Source organism: Pseudophryne corroboree, chromosome 6, assembly GCF_028390025.1.
Source record: "Pseudophryne corroboree isolate aPseCor3 chromosome 6, aPseCor3.hap2, whole genome shotgun sequence".
NCBI classification, from domain to species: Eukaryota; Metazoa; Chordata; class Amphibia; order Anura; family Myobatrachidae; genus Pseudophryne; species Pseudophryne corroboree.
In genome coordinates, this window is record NC_086449.1 from 280,185,835 (window position 1) to 280,209,882 (window position 24,048).

Below are 24,048 nucleotides of genomic sequence, written 5' to 3' on the forward strand. Positions count from 1 at the left end.
GGTATGGGTGACCGGTGGTTGGGATACCGCCGGTCACCATACAGACGCCGAGATCCCGGTGTTCAGAGTGCCGGCAGGGGGGGGGCAAGCGCAACAAAGCCCTTGCGGGCTTGCTGCGCTCACCACCGGTTCTATTCCCACAATATGGATGTCGTGGACACCCACGAGTGGGAATAGTCCTTGTCAGTCGACATGCTGGCTGTCGGGCTTTCCACCGGACGGGGTTCCAGCATCTGTATAGTGAACGGCGGTCTCCCGACCGTGAGTCACATGACTGCATCCTGAACAAAACAAAAAGCCTCCCTTGTACGGGCTTGCTCAAGGGACCCACAGATAGTCTTCATCTACACCATACCTGTTCCTGCCATTGTCTATGCTGGCCAAAGTACTTCAGCGGGTATGATAGGAGGATCTCCCAGTCATTCTTGTGGCTCCAGGCTGGCCCCGTCGGCAGTGGAACGCTCTCTTTCAAGTAATGCTGCTGGCGGCTCCTTACCATCTTCCTCTGCAACAAGACTTACTCCATCAAGACACGTGTCTTCACCCAGATTAAGCTTGTCTGGCTTTGACAGCGTAGTCCTTGAGACCCAATCTTGAGGGCTTGCGATTGTTCTGGACTGAAGGTCCAAAATAAGCTCTGGGCTCATAAACTGGTCACTTCCAAGATGTAGCTGTACATTTCATGGTGCAAGAGTCAGAAAGTTGTGGCAACCATCCTTAGACTGCTGCCTTTTTTTCCCAGGGGGTCTGACGTAAGACCTCAGACTTTCTGCACTGAAAGATCAGGTTTCTGCTTTGTCGGTCCTTTTTTTAGAAGTGTTTAGCCACCATTCCGGATATGCAGACTTTTCTTCAGGGGTTGCTTTGGATACAACCTCCGTACATTTCACCTATGCCTTCCTCCTTCACAGGACTCCTATGAGCCTCTTGAGACAATAGATTTGCTGTTCCTTACCTAAAAAGTCACTTTGCTTCTAGTTATTGTTTCTGTTAAAGGATCTCTGAATTGGTTGCCTTGCCTCCTTTCGTCATTTTTCATTCTATAGTGATTTTTAGGACTAATGCTTCTTTTATCCTGGAGTTGGTTTCTCGGTTCCACTTGAATCAGTATATTTTGCTTCCTCTGGCTCTTCATCCTTAGGACTCTGCTTTACGGATTTATATCAACCATACATCTTAATCGTACGGATTCACTTGTGGTACTGATCGATACTCCAAAATGATGTTGGCCGGCATCTAAGCGTTACTATAGTGCTTTAGTGGAGCAGCTCTACAGAGCAGCAACTTGGTCCTCTGTGCATACAGTACCTTCACCAAATTGTATAGGTTTTATACATTTTAAAGGCATAAGGTTTTATGTGTGGTTTTGTCAGATGTAAACGGAGGTCTCATGGTAGTGGGAGGGGTTAGAGGGGGCAGAGCTTTTACTCAACCTTTTCGCATCTATACTCCTGGCCGTTTAATCTACCCACAGTCCGTTACCGCAGTGTCCCCCAGATGGATTATGAGGAAGGGATTTTACAATGAGTAGAAAAATCCAATTATTATGATTAAGCAAAAATGATAATTCCTTGGAAGTTTTAGTTTTTTTCGGCATCCATCTTTATTGGTGCAAACTGCTTTTTTACTTTACCAGTTTGATACTGTTCCTTTTCTTGCAGGTCGCAGCATGATGAGAAAATGACCCAATTTTTTAGCCATAATTTTAAGGAGGATAGATGGAGGAAAGCAGCTCTAAAAAATGCCTTCTCCTTGCTTGGGAAACAGCGCTTTGAACAGTCAGCAGCATTCTTTTTACTGGCTGGCTCTCTAAAGGATGCAATTGAGGTATGATGTGGCACTGCTGTTATATCATTATTTTTTATTAAACAGTGGTTTAAACAATTTTGCACCCATACAACAATTTAAGTAGAAAACAAAAGTAAACCATTTGCTCATTTTAGGTATGTCTAGAAAAAATGGAAGACATCCAGCTGGCAATGGTAATTGCTCGCTTATACGAGTCTGAATTTGACACATCCTCTACATACGAGTCTCTACTCTATGAAAGAGTTTTGGGATGTCTAAAAGATGGCACTGGCTTCTGCTGTTCAAGGCTGCACCCTGATCCATTCTTGCGGAGCATTGCTTATTGGATAATGAAAGACTACACTAAGGCTTTGGACACTTTACTGGAGCAAACACCAAAAGATGATGATGAAAACCCTGGTAGGTATATCTTCCTTCTAAATAACATTTCAGGTATTTTCTGTAGCTTCACAGTTGATGCCAAGTACTTGTTCATCTAAAAAAGCTATACAGTATATTTCAGCATACATTCATAACACTTGCTGGTTTATGTGGATAATATAAATTATTTACTAATGTGACCTGTAATACCCCTTTCACACTCACACAGCCGGGTCACTCCCGGGATGCATTCCCGGGACTGACCCCTTTCATACTGCACTAAGACCTGGGATGGACCCGGGAGAGCCCCATTTACACTGATCTCGGGATATCCCTGCAAATGCATATGTATGTCATTAGGAATTTCGTAAGGTGGTTTTAAGTACTATGAATAAGAAGACCGTTTCACTTTAAGTTATTATGTGACTGACTGTATACCATTTAACCCTATGGCATGCCAGCTATTTTGGAACTAGAAGGACCACATTGGAATTTGGCAGCACATGCTGTGATTTGCAGTTCCACAACACTGCAGAGACAGAAGTACTGATAAAAGTACAGTGTCATATACTATATCGTGTACTCAGACCTCTCTACTTTGCAGCTTCTGCAGAGAAGTGTAGGAGGACAGAGACTATGGGGTATATTTAGTAAAGTGCGTGCTTCCAGGACGCTCCCCTGGGATCTGAAAGATGACATCATCTTTTCTGAGCCCAAGAAAGCTCCAATCCGAGGCCTTAAACACAGTCCCGGGTAGTGAATCCCGGGACGGGCCCTTTCACACTACACAGCTTCCCGGGACGGTCCCGGATTCAACCCTGGTCGAGACCTGGGATGAAATCCCGGGATGCTTGTCCCGGGAAATTGTCCCTGTACCCTTTCACGCTGAGCAAAATCCCGGGATGATGCGCGTTCATGTGATATCCCGGGATATTTTTGCGAGTGTAAAAGGGGTATTATTCAGTTGCTTTTATCTGAGCAGTTACTGAAAAAAATTGTTAGTGACTCGGAGTAAGCGCGGGTTTGGATTATTAGATCTACACTAAAAAGGTAATAGGTCTACCACTAATGGTAGACATACATTAGGTCGACATAGAAATGGTCGACACACAAAAAAAAAAAAAGGTTGTTTGGTCACTTTTCTGCCACAGACAAAAGCCCCATTAGTGTACCACATCCCCTCGCTTCGGGGTTACTATTCACAATCGTAGTCCACATGGATTGTAAAGTATGAAAAACCTTGTGTCGACCATTGTCATGTATATTTGGTGCAGGCTTAAGGAGACATACATGTTTAAACCAAAATGAATATAAATACTGCAGTAGAAGGGGAAAATGGATAATCTGTTTTTTAATGTATAAAGTAATTAGTGTCAAATTTAAGATGTGATAAGTCATAATGCAGGCAATAAAACAGAGGGCCTAATTAGACCTGCTTGCAGCAGCAAAATTATTTTCTAATGGGTAGAACCATGTGTAGTGCAGGTGGTGCAGATATAACATGTGCAGAGAGAGTTATATTTGGGTGGGTTATTTTGTTTCTGTGCAGAGTAAATATTGGCTGCATTATTTTTACACTGCAATTTGCATTTCAGTTTGAACACACCCCACTCATGTTATATCTCTGTTATATCTCTCTCTCTGCACGTTATATCTGCCCCACCTGCAGTGCACATGGTTTTGCCCATTAGAGAACAGTTTTGATACTGCGATCAGGTCTTAATTAGGTACATAGTTTGAATTTTTTAGGATGATCAAATGTTTTGTATTTGTCTAACCATGGTCACATTGATCTAGGGAAGTATATAACTTTTCCATTCATTGTCAATGATAATTGGGCTAAATAGCCTTGCTTTGATCAGTGTCCCTCATAAACTGCACCTTCAAATTGATGTTTTCTCTAACGTCCTAGTGGATGCTGGGGACTCCGTCAGGACCATGGGGAATAGCGGCTCCGCAGGAGACAGGGCACAAAAGCAAGCTTTTAGGATCACATGGTGTGTACTGGCTCCTCCCCCTATGACCCTCCTCCAAGCCTCAGTTAGGTTTTTGTGCCCGTCCGAGCAGGGTGCAATCTAGGTGGCTCTCCTAAAGAGCTGCTTAGAAAAAGTTTTTAGGTTTATTATTTTCAGTGAGTCCTGCTGGCAACAGGCTCACTGCATCGAGGGACTTAGGGGAGAGATTTTCAACTCACCTGCGTGCAGGATGGATTGGAGTCTTAGGCTACTGGACATAGCTTCAGAGGGAGTCGGAACACAGGTCACCCTGGGGTTCGTCCCGGAGCCGCGCCGCCGATCCCCCTTACAGATGCTGAAGATCGAGGGTCCGGAAACAGGCGGCAGAAGGCTCTTCAGCCTTCATGAAGGTAGCGCACAGCACTGCAGCTGTGCGCCATTGTTGCTACACACTTCACACTGAACGGTCACGGAGGGTGCAGGGCGCTGCTGGGGGCGCCCTGGGCAGCAATATTTAATACCTTTGATGGCAAAGAATACATCACATATAGCCATTGAGGCTATATGTATGTATTTAACCCAGGCCAGATATCTCAAAACCCGGGAGAAAAGCCCGCCGAAAAGGGGGCGGGGCTTATTCTCCTCAGCACACAGCGCCATTTTCCTGCTCAGCTCCGCTGTGAGGAAGGCTCCCAGGACTCTCCCCTGCACTGCACTACAGAAACAGGGTAACAAAGAGAAGGGGGGCATATTTTGGCGATATTTATATATTTAAAGCGCATATAACAAAAACAACACCTTTTAGGGTTGTTTATATACATTTTATAGCGCTTTTGGTGTGTGCTGGCAAACTCTCCCTCTGTCTCCCCAAAGGGCTAGTGGGGTCCTGTCTTCGATAAGAGCATTCCCTGTGTGTCTGCTGTGTGTCGGTACGTGTGTGTCGACATGTATGAGGACGATGTTGGTGTGGAGGCGGAGCAATTGCCGGTAATGGTGATGTCACCCCCTAGGGAGTCGACACCGGAATGGATGGCTTTAATTATGGAATTACGTGATAATGTTAGTACATTACAAAAGTCAGTTGACGAAATGAGACGGCCGGAAAACCAGTTAGTACCTGCTCAGGCGTCTCAGACACCGTCAGGGGCTGTAAAACGTCCCTTACCTCAGTCAGTCGACACAGGTACCGACACAGATGAATCTAGTGTCGACGGTGAAGAAACAAACGTATTTTCCAATAGGGCCACACGTTATATGATCACGGCAATGAAGGAGGCTTTGCAGATCTCTGATACTGCAGGTACCTCAAAAAGGGGTATTATGTGGGGGGTGAAAAAACTACCTGTAGCTTTTCCAGAATCAGAGGAATTGAATGACGTGTGTGATGAAGCGTGGGTTAACCCAGATAGAAAACTGCTAATTTCTAAGAAGTTATTGGCATTATACCCTTTCCCACCAGAGGTTAGGGTGCGCTGGGAAACACCCCCTAGGGTGGATAAAGCGCTCACACGTTTATCAAAACAAGTGGCGTTGCCGTCTCCAGATACGGCCGCCCTCAAGGATCCAGCAGATAGGAGGCTGGAAACTACCCTGAAGAGTATATACACGCATACTGGTGTTATACTCCGACCAGCAATAGCCTCAGCCTGGATGTGCAGTGCTGGGGTAGTGTGGTTGGATTCCCTGACTGAAAATATTGATACCCTGGATAGGGACAGTATTTTATTGACTCTAGAGCAATTAAAGGATGCGTTTCTTTATATGCGAGATGCTCAGAGGGATGTTTGCACTCTGGCATCGAGAGTAAGTGCGATGTCCATATCTGCCAGAAGAAGTTTATGGACGCGACAGTGGTCAGGTGATGCGGATTCCAAAAGGCATATGGAAGTATTGCCATATAAAGGAGAGGAATTATTTGGGGTTGGTCTATCGGATCTGGTGGCCACGGCAACTGCCGGCAAATCCACTTTTTTACCTCAGACCCCCTCCCAACAGAAAAAGACACCGTCTTTTCAGCCGCAGTCCTTTCGCTCCTATAAAAACAAGCGGGCAAAAGGACAGTCTTATCTGCCACGAGGCAGAGGAAAGGGTAAGAGAGGGCAGCAAGCAGCCCCTGCCCAGGACCAGAAGCCCGCCCCGGGTTCTACAAAGCCATCAGCATGACGCTGGGGCTTTACAAGCGGACTCAGGAGCGGTGGGGGGTCGACTAAAGATTTTCAGCAATCAGTGGGCTCGCTCACAGGTGGACCCGTGGATCCTGCAGATAGTATCTCAGGGTTACATGTTGGAATTCGAAAGATCTCCCCCTCGCCGTTTCCTAAAGTCTGCTTTACCAACGTCTCCCTCAGAAAGGGCGACGGTATTGGAAGCCATTCACAAGCTGTATTCTCAGCAGGTGATAGTCAAGGTACCCCTCCTACAACAGGGAAAGGGGTATTATTCCACACTATTTGTGGTACCGAAGCCGGACGGTTCGGTAAGACCTATTCTAAATCTGAAATCCTTGAACCTGTACATACAGAAATTCAAGTTCAAGATGGAGTCACTAAGAGCAGTGATAGCGAATCTGGAAGAAGGGGACTTCATGGTGTCCCTGGACATAAAAGATGCTTATCTGCATGTCCCAATTTACCCCTCACACCAAGGGTATCTCAGGTTCGTGATACAAGACTGTCATTATCAGTTTCAAACGCTGCCGTTTGGTTTGTCCACGGCACCTCGGGTCTTTACCAAGGTAATGACCGAAATGATGGTTCTTCTACGAAGAAAAGGCGTATTAATTATCCCTTACTTGGACGATCTCCTGATAAGGGCAAAGTCCAGAGAACAGCTGGAAGTCGGTGTAGCACTAACCCAAGTAGTGCTTCAACAACACGGGTGGATTCTGAATCTTCCAAAATCTCAATTGTCCCCGACAACACGTCTGCTGTTCCTGGGAATGATTCTGGACACGGTTCAGAAAAAGGTGTTTCTCCCGGAGGAGAAAGCAAGGGAGTTATCCGAACTTGTCAGGAACCTCCTAAAACCAGGAAATGTGTCAGTACATCAATGCACAAGAGTCCTGGGAAAGATGGTGGCTTCTTACGAAGCAATTCCATTTGGCAGATTCCATGCACGAATATTTCAGTGGGATCTGCTGGACAAATGGTCCGGATCGCATCTGCAGATGCATCAGCGGATAACACTGTCACCAAGGACAAGGTTGTCTCTCCTGTGGTGGTTGCAGAGTGCCCATCTGTTAGAGGGCCGCAGGTTCGGCATACAGGACTGGGTCCTGGTGACTACGGATGCCAGCCTACGGGGCTGGGGAGCAGTCACACAGGGAAGAAACTTCCAGGGTGTATGGTCAAACCTGGAGACATCTCTTCACATAAATATACTAGAGCTAAGAGCGATCTACAATGCTCTAAGCTTGGCGAAACCGCTGCTTCAGGGTCAGCCGGTGTTGATCCAGTCGGACAACATCACGGCAGTCGCCCACGTAAACAGACAAGGCGGCACGAGAAGCAGAAGAGCAATGACAGAAGCTGCAAGGATTCTTCGCTGGGCGGAAAATCATGTCATAGCACTGTCAGCAGTGTTCATCCCGGGAGTGGACAACTGGGAAGCAGACTTCCTCAGCAGACACGACCTTCACCCGGGAGAGTGGGGACTTCATCCGGAAGTTTTCCACATGATTGTGAACCATTGGGAAAAACCAAAGGTGGACATGATGGCGTCTCGCCTCAACAAAAAACTGGACAGATATTGCGCCAGGTCAAGAGACCCTCAGGCAATAGCTGTGGACGCTCTGGTAACACCGTGGGTGTACCAGTCAGTGTATGTGTTTCCTCCTCTGCCTCTCATACCAAAGGTACTGAGAATTATACGGAAAAGGGGAGTAAGAACAATACTAGTGGCTCCGGATTGGCCAAGAAGAACTTGGTATCCGGAACTTCAAGAGATGCTCACGGAAGATCCGTGGCCTCTACCTCTAAGAAGGGATCTGCTTCAGCAGGGACCTTGTATGTTCCAAGACTTACCGCGACTGCGTTTGACGGCATGGCGGTTGAACGCCGGATTCTAAAAGAAAAGGGCATTCCAGAGGAAGTTATTCCTACCTTGATTAAAGCTAGGAAGGAAGTGACCGCACAACATTATCACCGCATTTGGAGAAAATATGTTGCGTGGTGTGAGGCCAAGAAGGCCCCAACGGAAGAATTTCAATTGGGTCGATTCCTACATTTCCTGCAGGCAGGATTGTCTATGGGCCTCAAATTGGGGTCTATTAAAGTTCAAATTTCGGCCTTATCAATCTTCTTTCAGAAAGAATTGGCTTCAGTGCCTGAAGTACAAACTTTTGTCAAGGGTGTACTACATATACAACCCCCAATTGTGCCTCCAGTGGCACCGTGGGATCTAAACGTAGTTTTGGAATTTCTCAAATCTCATTGGTTTGAGCCTCTCAAATCGGTAGATTTGAAGTATCTTACATGGAAAGTAACCATGCTATTGGCCCTGGCTTCAGCCAGGAGAGTTTCAGAGTTGGCGGCTTTATCGTACAAAAGCCCATATCTGATTTTCCATTCGGACAGGGCAGAACTGCGGACACGTCCTCATTTTCTCCCTAAGGTGGTTTCGGCTTTTCACTTGAACCAGCCTATTGTGGTGCCTGCGGCTACTAGCGACTTGGAGGACTCCAAGTTACTGGGCGTTGTCAGAGCATTGAAAATATATATTTCAAGGACAGCTGGAGTCAGAAAATCTGACTCGTTGTTTATCTTGTATGCACCCAACAAGATGGGTGCTCCTGCGTCTAAGCAGACGATTGCTCGTTGGATCTGTAGCACAATTCAACTTGCACATTCTGTGGCAGGCCTGCCACAGCCTAAAACTGTAAAAGCCCACTCCACAAGGAAGGTGGGCTCATCTTGGGCGGCTGCCCGAGGGGTCTCGGCATTACAACTTTGCCGAGCAGCTACGTGGTCAGGGGAGAACACGTTTGTAAAATTTTACAAATTTGATACTCTGGCTAAAGAGGACTTGGAGTTCTCTCATTCGGTGCTGCAGAGTCATCCGCACTCTCCCGCCCGTTTGGGAGCTTTGGTATAATCCCCATGGTCCTGACGGAGTCCCCAGCATCCACTAGGACGTTAGAGAAAATAAGAATTTACTTACCGATAATTCTATTTCTCGTAGTCCGTAGTGGATGCTGGGCGCCCATCCCAAGTGCGGATTGTCTGCATTACTTGTACATAGTTATTGTTACAAAAATCGGGTTATTATTGTTGTGAGCCATCTTTTTTAAGAGGCTACTTCTTTGTTATCATACTGTTAACTGGGTTCAGATCACAAGTTGTACGGTGTGATTGGTGTGGCTGGTATGAGTCTTACCCGGGATTCAAGATCCTTCCTTATTGTGTACGCTCGTCCGGGCACAGTACCTAACTGAGGCTTGGAGGAGGGTCATAGGGGGAGGAGCCAGTACACACCATGTGATCCTAAAAGCTTGCTTTTGTGCCCTGTCTCCTGCGGAGCCGCTATTCCCCATGGTCCTGACGGAGTCCCCAGCATCCACTACGGACTACGAGAAATAGAATTATCGGTAAGTAAATTCTTATTATTTTCTTGTTCAGTGCTCTCTCCATGTCACTGTGGCAGTCATATGGGTTTTTTTTTATTCTAATTTGCTATTTTCTTTTAAAAAAAAGATTTAGATAATGTGGTCATATACTCAGCAGTTCTAAAAATGTATGCTGACTTTTGTGGTAACATGTGAATCACTTTATATAATGGATAGGGTACTGTATTTACCAACTTAATCTCTATTATTTGACATAGCACAGTTTTAATTAACCACTGACTACATAAACAGTCTTACAAACTTTGCCACTGCAGAAAGTATATTGTACTAGAGCTTGTTTTTACCCAGTGTAAGGTGGCCATTGTTTTCTATTGTATTTTTCCACTTCTAAAATACAGTAGAGGCCAAATAGCTGTCCCGTGAAAGGCAAAAAGGAAAATAATTGTTTCCTGTAAGCTGAAATAAACATGCATTGATACAGTACTTTTTTGTGATTTAACTGTGTTCTATTTCTTTAGTTCTCATCAAGTCGTGCAATCCTGTGGTGTTTAGTTTTTACAACTACCTCCGGACTCACCCGCTGCTAATCCGCCGACATTTTAACACTCCAGAATCCACTCTTGCTACAGTAGGTTTAAAGACTGAGAAAAACTATGTGGATGAAATCAATCTTATTGAAAGGAAATTATTTTTTACCACTGCAAATGCTCACTTCAAAGTAGGATGTCCAGTGCTTGCTTTAGAAGTTCTTTCCAAGATTCCAAAGCTCAGTAAATCCATGGGCATTGATGAAGATCTGTTAAGCTTGGGTTCTGTTGGACAAGACAGTTTACAATCCATAGACAAACCAAACAATTTAGAAGAGGGGAATGAGTCGGGATGGAGCATCCCAGCAACAACATTAACAAAACCATCTCAATTCGAAGAAACTGTAACTGATTTTGACTGGGGTTCTCCACTTGTGAAGATTGAGGATGAGCCACTTCAGCTAGACTGGGGAGATGATAAAGGGAGTGACCAAGAGGATGATGATGGTTTAGTATTAAAGAGTTTGAACTTAAATCAAAGCCTACAAGATGCCAGTTCTGAAACACCAACTGTAAAATACACTAAACCGACAGATAGTAAAGTTGATGTCATTGCTGAGCAGCTTAAATTCAGAGCCTGCTTAAAGATTCTAATGACTGAACTGAGAACGTTGGCTACAGGGCATGAAGTAGATGGTGGAAAACTTAGGTTCCAACTGTATAACTGGTTGGAAAAAGAGATTGCTGCGATGCACAAAATATTTAACCATGAAGCCGACAGTAAGGATTTCACAATTGAAATCACTTCTTCCGGGGATATTTTAGACCATCAGGAATTTTCAGAGAAAACAGATATTGACTCATACGAACGTCATCAAATAGAACGCCAACGATTACAAGCTAAGCGGGAACATGCTGAAAAACGAAAGTGGTGGTTACAAAAGAATCAGGCACTTCTGCGAGTGTTTCTAAGCTACTGCAGTTTACATGGTGCACAAGGTGGCGGTTTGGCATCTGTAAGAATGGAGCTCAAGTTTTTATTACAAGAGTCTCAACAGGTAATATGTCAGACGATAAGTTGGCACTTCTTATCTTTTGTAATTTTGTGTCTGAAAAGTAGAGTAAGCAAACATGGAAATATATTTTATGTTCATCATTAAAATGTCATTTTTTATTTTACCTTGCAGAATGTCTGACTTTTGCAATAGGCTAAATCAATTCATTTGGGTTGATGTGATATAGGGCGATTCTCCAGAAAGTGAATCTTAAATACGACTTTCACACGCATTTAATGTGTTTTTTGTTGTTTTTTTAAACTGGTCTGTTAAGAAATTGTTGTTATATGAAAACGTAATTGCTTAGTAGCAATGCCTTACCCTATAACTTGAGACTGACCAAAATCTTGGTATTTGCGAGAAGTATGACGTTTGAATTTGTGTAGCTGTCCAGCGCATCACGGAGTATTGCCCTATAGGAATGGGTGCAACAGATGTGGAGCAGTGAGAGAGATCAGTCCATTTAAGATGAAATGTAGACCAAATAGGAGAAGTTTGCATTAGTCAATTATTATTATTATTAATATCCTTTATTTCTCTAACGTCCTAGTGGATGCTGGGGACTCCGTAAGGACCATGGGGGAATAGACGGGCTCCGCAGGAGACTGGGCACTCTAAGACAGAATTAGGACTACTGGTGTGCACTGGCTCCTCCCTCTATGCCCCTCCTCCAGACCTCAGTTAGAATCTGTGCCCGGACGGAGCTGGGTGCATTTTAGTGAGCTCTCCTGAGCTTGCTAATAAGAAAGTATTTTGTTAGGTTTTTTATTTTCAGAGAGCTTCTGCTGACAACAGACTCTCTGCTACGTGTGACTGAGGGGAGAGAAGCAAACCTACTAACTGCGGCTAGGTTGCCCCTCTTAGGCTACTGGACACCATTAGCTCCAGAGGGATCGAACACAGGAACTTAACCTTGGTCGTCCGTTCCCGGAGCCGCGCCGCCGTCCCTCTCGCAGAGCCAGAAGACAGAAGCCGGCGGGTGAAGCAAGAAGACGTCAAAATCGGCGGCAGGAGGCTCCTGTCTTCATATGAGGTAGCGCACAGCACTGCAGCTGTGCGCCATTGCTCCCACATTACACCCACACACTCCGGTCACTGTAGGGTGCAGGGCGCAGGGGGGGGGGGGGCGCCCTGGGCAGCAATTGAGTACCTCCTGGCAAAATAGGGCATATATACAGCTGGGCACTGTAATAGGGTGTGGTTCATCAAATCGACAGTGTCTAGGTCGACAATGTTTAGGTCGACCACTATAGGTCGACAGTCACTAGGTCGACAGGGTTTCTAGGTCGACGTGCCAGGTCGACATGTCTAAAGGTCGACATGAGGATTTTTATTTTTTTTTGGTGTAGTTTTCTTCGTAGAGTGACCGGGATCCCAAATTAGTGCACCGCGCCCCCTCGCATGGTGGCTTCGCTCCGCTACCGCTTCGCTCGGCACACTTTACCGTTCCAATCGTAGTCCACGTGGATCGTTAAGTATGAAAAAAATAAAAAAAATTTGAAAAACTCATGCCGACCTTTAGACCTGTCGACCTAGCACATGTCGACCTAGAAACCCTGTCGACCTTCCATCCATGTCGACCTAGTGACTGTCGACCTATAGTGGTCGACCTAAACATTGTCGACCTAGACACTGTCGATCTTCAGACCGGATCCCCTGTAATATGCATGAGCCCCCGCCATTATTTTTACACAAAATCGCGGGACAGAAGCCCGCCGCTGAGGGGGCGGGGCTTCTTTCTCAGCACTCACCAGCGCCATTTTCTCTCCACAGCTCAGCTGAGAGGAAGCTCCCCAGGCTCTCCCCTGCAGAAGCACGATAGAAGGGGGTGAAAAGAGAGGGGGGGGGGGGGGGGGCACATAAATTTGGCGTAAAAACAATATATACAGCAGCTACTGGGTTAACACTACGTTACTGTGTGATTCCTGGGTCATATAGCGCTGGAGGTTTGTGCTGGCATACTCTCTCTCTCTGTCTCTCCAAAGGGCCTTGTGGGGGAACTGTCTTCAAATAGAGCATCCCCTGTGTGTGTGGTGTGTCGGTACGTGTGTGTCGACATGTCTGAGGTAAAAGGCTCCCCTAAGGAGGAGATGGAGCTAATATGTGTGTGAGAGGGTGTCTCCGTCGACAACGCCGACACCGGTTTGGATATGTGTAAGTGCTAAGGTGAATTTATGGCACAAAAGATTAGAGAACAGACAAAAAATCTAGCCATGTCTGTCCCTCTGTCGCAGAGACCTTCAGAGTCTCTCAATGCTCACTATCCAAAATAATAAACACTGATATCGACACGGAGGTTGACTCCAGTGTCGACTACGATAATGCAAAGTTACAGCCAAAATGGCAGGAAAGTATTCAATATATGATTATTGTAATAAAAGATGATTTGCATATCACTGATGACTCATCTGTCCCTGACACAAGGGTACACATGTTTAAGGGGAAGAAAGCTGAGGTAAATTTCCCTCCTCTCATGATCAAAAAGAGCGGGAATCTCCAGACAAGAGACTGCAGTTTCCCACAAAGAATTCTCAGGCAGTATCCTTTCCCCACTAGGGCCAGGATACGATGGGAATCTTCCCCTAGGGTGTCACAAAAGGTAGCCCTGTCGTAATAGCTATTCTCAGGGATCCTGCAGATAGCGTGCACATTCTGGTACACTACTCAGACCGGCGATGGCGTCGGTATGGGTTTATAGCGCTGTGGCAGCGTGGACAGTTACCTTATCAACAGAGATTGAGACCCTAGTATGTAGATATATATATATATGTGTATATATAGATATATATATATATGTTAAAGATGCTGTCTTAAGAGATATATATATATATATATATATATATATATAACATGCCCAAAGAGACATGAGTATACTGGGTCCTAGAGACAAAGCTATGTCGATTTCTGCTTGACGTTTCCTGTAGAATATGCAATGGACAGATGATGCCGACTTAAAGAAGCATATGTAAGGCTGAGGATTGTGTGGAGAAGGGTTCTCGGACCTGGTCTCCACAGCTATAGCTGGTAATTCTGATATTTTGCCGTATATTTCTGCACAGCCTAGGAAAGCACGACATTATCGAATGCAGCCTTTCGAACAAAGAAACAAGAAAGTCCGAGGTGCGTCCTTTCTTGCCAGGGGCGGGGGCAGAGGAAGGAAGCTGCACAACACAGCTAGGTCCCAGGAACAGAAGTACTCCCCGGCCTCTACTGTCGCTGGGGCTCCACAGGCGGAGCTAGGCCCGGTGGGGGCACGCCTGCGTAAATTCAGCCACAAGTGGGTTCACTCCCTGTTAGATCCCTGGGCAATAGATATTGTGTCTCAGGGATGCAAACTGGACTTTGAGGAGATGCCCCCTCACCGACGGCCCTGCCAGCTTCCCCCTTAGAGAGGGAATTAGTGTTACAGGCAATTCACAAATTATATCTCCAGCAGATGGTGGTGCAGGTTACCCTCCTTCAACAGGGAAGGAGTTACTATTTCACAATGTTTGTGGTATCGAAACCGGACGGTTCGGTCAGACCCATTTGAATTTAAAATCCCTGAACATTTACCTGAAAAGGTTCAAGTTCAAGATGGAATCGCTCAGAGCGGTCATTGCAAGCCTGGAAGAGGGGGATTTTATGGTGTCTCTGGACATAAAGGATGCTTACCTGCATGTCCCCATTTATCCACCTCATCAGGAGTACCTCAGATTTCTGGTACAGGATTGTCATTACCAATTCCAGACGTTGCTGTTTGGTCTCTCCACGGCACCGAGAATATTTACCAAGGTAATGGCGGAAATGATGGTGCTCCTGCGAAAGCAGGGAGTCACAATTAACCCATACTTGGACGATCTCCTCATAAAGGTGAGGTCCAGAGAGCAGTTGCTGATCAGCGTAGCACGCTCTCGGGAAGTGTTACAACAGCACGGCTGGATTCTGAATATTCCAAAGTCGCAGCTGATTCCTACGGCGCGTCTGCCCTTTCGGGGCATGATTCTGGACACAGACCAGAAGAAGGTTTTTCTCCCGACGGAGAAGGCTCAGGAACTCATGACACTGGTCAGAGACCTCTCACACCAAAACGGGTGTCGGTGCATCACTGCACGCGAGTCCTTGGAAAAGATGGTGGCATCTTACGAGGCCATTCCCTTCAGCAGGTTCCATGCGAGAACCTTTCAATGGGATCTGTTGGACAAGTGGTCCGGATCACATCTACAGATGCATCGGCTGATCACCCTATCCCCCAGGGCCAGGGTGTCTCTTCTGTGGTGGCTGCAGAGTGCTCACCTTCTCGAGGGCCGAAGATTCGGCATTCAGGACTGGGTCCTGGTGGCCACGGATGCAAGCCTCCGAGGGTGGGGGGCACTCACACAGGAAAGAAATTTCCAGGGTCTGTGGTCAAGTCAGGAGACTTGCCTTCTCATCAATATCCTAGAACTAAGGGCCATATACAACTGCTTTGCGACAAATCGGTGCTGATTCAATCAGACAACATCACCGCAGTGGCTCATGTAAACCGCCAAGGCGGCACAGGGAGCAGGGTGGCGATGGCGGAAGCCACCAGAATTCTTCGCTTGGCGAAAAATCACGTGAGAGCACTGTCAGCAGTGTTCATTCCGGGAGTGGACAACTGGGAAGCAGACTTCCTCAGCAGGCACGACCTCCACCCGGGAGAGTGGGGACTTCATCAAGAAGTCTTCACACAGATTACAAATTGATGGGAACTGCCACAGGCGGACATGATGGCATCCCGCCTAAACAAAAAGCTACAAATATTGCGCCAGGTCAAGAGACCCTCAGGCGATAGCTGTGGACGCTCTAGTGACACCGTGGGTGTTCCAGTCGGTTTATGTGTTTCCTCCTCTTCCTCTCATACCCAGGGTGCTGAGAATCGTAAGAAAAAGAGGAGTGGGAACAATACTCATTGTTCCAGATTGGCCAAGAAGGACTTGGTACCCGGAACTGCAAGAAATGCTCACAGAGGACCCATGGCCTCTGCCTCTCAGACAGGATCTGTTGCAACAGGGGCCCTGTCTGTTCCAAGACTTACCGCGGCTGCGATTTACGGCATGGCGGTTGAACGCCGGATCCTAGCGGAGAAAGGCATTCCGGATGAAGTTATTCCTACGCTGATACAGGCTAGGAAAGACGTGACAGCAAAACATTATCACCGTATATGGCGAAAATATGTTGCTTGGTGTGAGGCCAGGAAGGCCTCTACAGAGGAATTCCAGCTGGGCCGTTTCCTTCACTTCCTACAGTCGGGTGTGACTATGGGCTTAAAATTAGGGCCCATCAAGGTCCAGATTTCGGCCCTATCCATTTTCTTTCAAAGGTAACTGGCTTCTCTTCCTGAAGTTCAGACCTTTGTAAAGGGAGTGCTGCATATTCAGCCCCCTTTTGTGCCACCAGTTGCACCTTGGGATCTTAACGTGGTGTTGAGTTTCCTGAAATCTCACTGGTTTGAGCCACTTAAGACCGTGGAGTTAAAATATCTCACGTGGAAAGTGGTCTTGCTATTGGCCTTAGCTTCGGCTAGGCGTGTGTCAGAATTGGCGGCTTTGTCATGTAAAAGCCCCTATCTGGTTTTCCATATGGACAGGGCAGAATTACGGACTCGTCCGCAATTTCTGCCAAAGGTGGTGTCATCTTTTCATTTGAACCAACCTATTGTGGTGCCTGCGGCTACTCGTGACTTGGAGGATTCCAAGTTACTAGATGTAGTCAGGGCTTTGAAGATTTATGTAGCCAGAATGGCTGGAGTCAGGGAAACTGACTCGCTGTTTATTCTGTATGCATCCAACAAGCTGGGTGCTCCTGCTTCAAAGCAAACTATTGCTCGCTGGATCTGTAACACGATTCAGCAGGCTCATTCTGCGGCTGGATTGCCGCATCCAAAATCAGTAAAAGCCCATTCCGCAAGGAAGGTGGGTTCTTCTTGGGCGGCTGCCCGAGGGGTTTCGGCATTACAGCTTTGCCGAGCAGCAACTGGGTCAGGTTCAAACACTTTTGCAAAATTCTACAAGTTTGATACCCTAGCTGAGGAGGACCTTGTGTTTGCTCATTCGGTGCTGCAGAGTCATCCGTACTCTCCCGCCCGTTTGGGAGCTTTGGTATAATCCCCATGGTCCTTACGGAGTCCCCAGCATCCACTAGGACGTTAGAGAAAATAAGATTTTACTCACCGGTAAATCTATTTCTCATAGTCCGTAGTGGATGCTGGGCGCCCGTCCCAAGTGCGGACTTCTTTTGCAATGCTTGTATATGGTTATTGCTTAATAAAGGGTTATGTTATGTTGGCATCAGGTTGGCTGATGCTCTGTTGTTGTTCATACTGTTAACTGGGTATGTTATCACAAGTTATACGGTGTGATTGGTGTGGCTGGTATGAGTCTTACCCTGGATTCCAAAATCCTTTCCTTGTAATGTCAGCTCTTCCGGGCACAGTTTCCTTAACTGAGGTCTGGAGGAGGGGCTTAGAGGGAGGAGCCAGTGCACACCAGTAGTCCTAACTCTTTCTTAGAGTGCCCAGTCTCCTGCGGAGCCCGTCTATTCCCCCATGGTCCTTACGGAGTCCCCAGCATCCACTACGGACTACGAGAAATAGATTTACTGGTGAGTAAAATCTTATTTTATATGGCGCCCAATTACAGAGTACATATGCACATAATCAAAACAGGAAAACAGTGACTTACAGTTGAAGACAATATCGGACAAGTACAGGGTAACTAAGCATAACTTCATCAGCAGACGACACTGAGATAAGTATTAGGGTGGCCGAGAACTGCAGGATTTGGGCAGTTGAGGATTATTGAAGTAAGATAAGGATAATTACATGAGGTAAGAGGGCCCTACTCGTGAGAGCTTACATTCTAAAGGGGAGGGGCAGACAGGGGTGACACAGATGGGGTAGACAGAGTGTGGGACAGAGGGTTAGTATGAGATTTGGCTGGGTTTGGTAAAGAAGTGGGTCTTGAGAGCCCGTTTGAAGTTCTGTGGAGAGCCTGAGGGGGAGAGGTAGAGCCATCCAGAGGAAGGGAGCAGCACGTGAAAAATCTTGGAGGTAGAAGTGGGAGGAAGTAATCAGAAGACAGGAGAGTTGGCGTGCATTAGCAGAGCGAAGAGGACGGGTGGGAGAGTAAAGGGAGATAAGGTCAGAGATGTAGATTGGAGAGGAGTGGGTGAGTGCTTTGTAAGTGAGTGTGATAAGTTTGAATTGGATTCTGAAAGGGAAGCCAGTGAAGGGCTTGTAGGAGAGGGGAGGTGGACATAGTGCATTTGGTGAGGAAGATGAGCCGGGCTGAGGCATTGAGGATAGATTGGAGGGAAGAGAGGTAATTGTCAGGGAGGCCAGTTAGGAGGAGATTACAATAATCCAATCTGGAAATAATCAGTGAGTGGCTTCCAGGGTGAGAAAGGGTCTGATCCTGGAAATGTTTTTGAGATGAAAATGAAAAGTTTGTGAGAGGTGCTGAATGTGTGGTTTGAAGGAGAGGGCGGAGTCCAGGATTACGCCAAGACAGCGTACTTGGGGACTAGAGGAGATAGTCGTGCCATCAATGGATAATGAGATTGTGGGAGGTGAGGTTGTGCGGGATGGTGGGAAGAGGTGTATCTTGACAGACGGAAGGATGCTAAGAAAGTGATCAGACGTGCAAAGGCAGAAGCTGAGGAGAAAATGGCCCAGTCAGTAGATAAAGGGGGCAAAACTTTTTTTAAGTATATAAATGAAAGGAGAAAATCAAATGGAGGAATAATAAGACTTAAGACAGTGAGTGAGCATTTGGTGGAGGGAGACAAGGCAATAGCAGATCACCTAAATAATTATTTTTGCTCAGTATTTACTACAGAATGAGAAGGGAAGGGGCCCCAGTTATGTTGCAAGGACATTCATAAAAATAAGGTAGATGAAAGTACATTTACGGAGGAGAAGGTCCTAACTGAACTTTCAAAACTAAAAGTGGATAAATCAATGGGGCCAGATGGGATACACCCGAGGATACTAAAAGAGCTAAAAGATGTGCTGGTGGCACCATTAACAGAATTATTTAACCAGTCACTGAATACAGATGCCATTCCAGGGGACTGGAAAAGAGTAAATGTAGTCCCACTGTACAAAGGCCCTCATTCCGAGTTGTTCGCTCGCAAGCTGCTTTTAGCAGCTTTGCACACGCTAAGCCGCCGCCTACTGGGAGTGAATCTTAGCTTATCAAAATTGCGAACGAAAGATTTGCAATATTGCGAAAAGACTTCTCTGTGCAGTTTCTGAGTAGCTCGAGACTTACTCTTCCAGTGCGATCAGTTCAGTGCTTGTCGTTCCTGGTTTGACGTCACAAACACACCCAGCGTTCGCCCAGACACTCCTCCGTTTCTCCAGCCACTCCCGCGTTTTTCCCAGAAACGGTAGCGTTTTTTCACACACTCCCATAAAACGGCCAGTTTCCGCCCAGAAACACCCACTTCCTGTCAATCACATTACGATCACCAGAACGAAGAAAAAAACCTCGTAATGCCGTGAGTAAAATTCCTAACTGCATAGCAAATTTACTTGGCGCAGTCGCACTGCGGACATTGCGCATGCGCATTAGCGACTAATCGCTCCGTTGCGAGAAAAAAATAACGAGCGAACAACTCTGAATGACCCCCAAAAGTGGAAGCAAGGAAGAAGCAAGTAACTACAGACCAGAAAGCCTTACATCAGTAGTAGGGAAGGTAATGGAAAAACTACTAAAATAAAGAGTTGTGGAATATCTTAAATCAAACAACTTGCAGGATCCAAAACAGCATGGCTTTACTGGTGGGAGATCATGCCAAACAAATCTTATTGACTTTTTTGACTCTGTGATGAAAATAATAGATCAAGGGGGAGCTGTAGATGTAGCATATCTAGACTTTAGTAAGGCATTTGACACTGTCCCACATCACAGACTGCTAAATAAACTTGAAAGTGTGGGGGTGGATTATAAAATAGTTAAATGGATAAGAACCTGGTTGCAGGATAGGAAACAGACAGTTGTAGTAAATGGAGTGCAATCTATGGAGGGAAATGTTACCAGTGGAGTACTCCAGGGATCTCTACTCGGACCAGTTCTCTTTAATATCTTTGTTGGTGACATTGCAAATGGTATTGAAGGGAAATTATGCCTTTTTGCAGATTATACAAAGATCTGCAACAGGGTAGACACACCAGGAGGGGTAAAACAAATGATTGATGACCTAGCTAGGCTTGAAAAATGGTCAAGAACATGGCAACTACAGTTTAATGCTAAAAAATGCAAAATCATGCACTTGGGTAACAAAAACCCAAATGCTAAATATAGTATCAAGGGTACTATAATGGAAACTGCTGAGGAGGAAAGGAATTTAGGAGTCACTATTTCAAGTGACTTAAAGTCAGATGCTTGGTTGCATAGGGAGAGGAATCAGTAGCAGTAAAAGAGAAGTAATAATGCCACTGTATAGGTCATTGGTGCGGCCTCATCTGGAATACTGTGTCCAGTTCTGGAGACCATATCTCCAGAAGGATATAAATACATTAGAGAGTGTACAAAGAAGGGCAACTAAAATGGTGCATGGCCTACATCACAAAACTTACCCGGAATGGCTAAAAGATCTTAACATGTATAGTATGGAGGAGAGAAGGGAAAGGGGAGACATGATAGAAACTTTCAAATATACCAAAGGTTTTAACAAAGTTCAGGAGGGAAACATTCTTCAAAGGAAGAGAAGTATTAGAACTCGAGGACATACACTGAAACTGGAGGGAGGCAGGTTCAGGGGAAATTTAAGGGAAAATTATTTCACAGAAAGGGTAGTGGATAAGTGGAATAGCCTCCCATCAGAGGTGGTAGAGGCTATGACTGTAGAGCAATTTAAACAGGCTTGGGATAGGCATATGAATATCCTTACAAAGAATTAAGGTTCAAAAAGGGTTGCGATTACCTAAAGGATAAAAAAAATGGGCATACTAGATGGGCCAAGTGGTTCTTATCTGCCGTCAAATTCTAAGTTTCTATGTTTAAGATGATCAGCTCAGTATTGGACATGTTGAGTTTAAGAAAGCGCTGGGACATCGTACCTCCAACTGAGACAGTTGGAGGTACGAGTGAGGAGATCATGGTAGGAAAGGTAGATTTGAGTATCATCAGCATAGAAGTGATATTGGAAGTTAAAAGAACTAATGAGTTCACCAAAAGAGGATGTAAAGAGGAGAGGACCAAGAACAGAACCTTGGGGGACACCAACAGTTAGTGGAAGTGGGGGGAAGGTAGTGTCATTAGAGGAGACAGAGAAGGAACAATCAGAGAGGTAGGAGGACAGCCAGGAGAGGGCAGTATCATGCAGACCAAGAGAGTAAAGGATTTGCAGAAGTAGAGGGTGGTCCACAGTGTCAAAAGCAGCAGAGGTCAAGAAGAATAAGCAGAGAGTAGTGGCCCTTAGATTTGGCTGCATGGAGGTCATTGCACACTTTTGTGAGGGCAGTTTCAGTGGAGATGAGAGAACGGAAACCAGACTGGAATGGGTCAAGCAGTGAGTGGGAGGAAAGAAAGACAGTGAGGCAGTTATAGACAATACTCTCAAGGAGTTTGGAGGCAAAAGGGAGGAGAGAGATGGGTCGATAGTTGGAGAGGGAGTTTGGATCAAGGGTAGGCTTTTTAAGAATAGGGGAGACGAGTGCCTGCTTGAAGGCAGAGGGGACAGTGCCTGATGAGAGGGAGAGATTAAGAAGGTGGGCAACATGGGAACAGGCAGAAGGAGAGAGGTAGCAGAGGAGCTGGGAGGGGATAGGGTCAAGTGGGGAGGTTTTGTGGGATGAGGGCCAGGAGTTCCTCACCAGATACATGGCAAAAAGATGTCCGAGTTGGTGAGAAGGGAAGGGGAGGGTTGGTGGCTGGTTGCTGGTCTGGTGGGATGTGATGTCTTGACGTGTGGAGTCAATCTTTGTTGTAAAATAAGTGGCAAAGTCAAGAGCAGACAATGAGGAAGGGAGAGGAGGTGGTAGTGGGCAGAGGAGGCAGTTAACAGTGGCAAAGAGGCACCGGGGGTTGGAAGACTGGGTAGAGATGACAATTTTGAAGTATGATTGTTTAGGGAGGGAAAGGGCAGCACTGAAGGATGAGCGCATGAAATGGAGGAAGCCTGCCTTAGATCGCGATTGCCTCTGCAGTATTTGAGCATTTTTGAAGATATCTGGTGCATTTGGTGTGCCAGGGTTGAGATGTTGATCAGCGATTGTGAATAGTGGTTGGTGGAGCGACAGAGTCCAGAGCAGAAGTAAGAGATGCATTGTATAGGGATGTGGCTTGTTCAGGGCATGTGTGAGAGACAATTGGAGAGAGAAGCGAGTCGAACAGGGAGGATAGGGATAGCCTCAATGTTACAATCAGTGATAGTAGCCTTAGGAGGGAGAGATGGGAAAGCAGAGATAGATATGTTGAAAGAGATCAGGTGGTGGGGTGGTGGAGAGGGGAAAAAGGGAATTGGAGAAGTCCTAAATATCGCAGTGGTGAGTGAAAACCAGATCCAGTGAGCTCCCATTCACATGGGAGGGTGAGGTGGTCCATTGGGAGAGACCAAGTGAAGAGGTGAGGTTAAGGAGTTTAGAGGCAGGTGATTTTGTGGGGTTATCGATAGGGATGTTGAAATCATCTAGGATAATGGAGGGACTGTCAGAAGAGGGGAAGTGAGAAAGCCTGGAAGCAAAGTTGTCAAGGAATTTGCAGGAAATGCCATGTGGACGGTAAATAACAGCAACTCGAAGATTAGTAGGTTGGTAGAGGCATATAGCATGGACCTCAAATGTAGAGAATGTAAGGGATGGTTCTGGAGTTATAAGTTGGTATGTGTAGGTAGAGGATAAAAGGATCCCAACACCACCACCACCATGGCGACCCCCGGGTCGGGATGTGTGTGAGAATGTGAGGCCCCCAGCAGAGAGAGCAGCAGGAGAAGTGATGTCATAGGGAGTAGTCCAGGTTTCTGTAGTGGCCAGGAGGTGCAGGGAAGTGGAAATGAAAACCTCATGAGTGGGGGCCAGTTTGTTGCAAACAGATCTGGCATTCCAGAGGGCACAGATTAGGGGGTAGGAGTTTGTGGGATAGATGTGAATGAGAGAATCAGGGTTGCCGGAGTGTTGATTTAAGATTAATTTGGAAGGAAGGGATATAGAGGGAGTAATGATGGTGCTGTGTCCTTGGCTAGGAAGAGAGGCATGGAGGGAGTGTAGAATGATAGTGGTGGAGGACAGGTGAGGGGACAGGCAGAGGAGGGAGAGAGCAGGGTTGAGTAGTGGGATAGAGAGCCTGTGAAGGGGGCAGAAGTAGATTGCAATGGGGAAACAGAAGAGGATGGGAATGGAGGCAGAGGGGGGGATGGGAGACAGAGGAGAGAGGATGAGGTGTAGGAGACTGGGAGAGAAGGACAAAGGTGGCACCAGGTGGTGGCTGAATGAAAGAGCAGTGGAACTGCAGAAATAAAGATGATTTGCAAGTATTTAAAATTTGGTTAATGTCTACAGGTTTAACAGTAAGGCAAATGTTTTGACAACCCAATCTGAGTGACAACTTAGCAAGGACAGAAACATATGAAGCTAAAGCATTTGTAAGGCCTTTGTAAGAGTAAGTAGCTTATAGTTACCTCTGGAAGGAATGGGAAGCCAGTGAAGAGATTTACAAAGAGGAGGGGAAGATTTGCCTGCCCGCTGCATTAGGGACTACTTAAAATGAGAAGGCCAGAGGGAAATTTTAGTTGACCAGGATAATGAATGAATGCAACATGATATTGGTTACTGT

At 46.2% G+C, this 24,048-nt stretch overlaps 1 protein-coding gene across 2 annotated transcripts in view; it reads left to right on the forward strand.

The window, feature by feature from the left end:
- DMXL2 (Dmx like 2) overlaps positions 1–24,048 on the forward strand; it is a 401,239-nt gene that overhangs the window by 236,558 nt on the left and 140,633 nt on the right. For both annotated transcript variants that reach the window (XM_063926075.1, XM_063926076.1), the window contains exons 22-24: positions 1,662–1,827; positions 1,944–2,208; positions 10,206–11,272. In XM_063926075.1, coding sequence (XP_063782145.1) covers positions 1,662–1,827; positions 1,944–2,208; positions 10,206–11,272 — 1,498 coding nt within the window. The remainder of the gene's footprint in view (positions 1–1,661; positions 1,828–1,943; positions 2,209–10,205; positions 11,273–24,048) is intronic.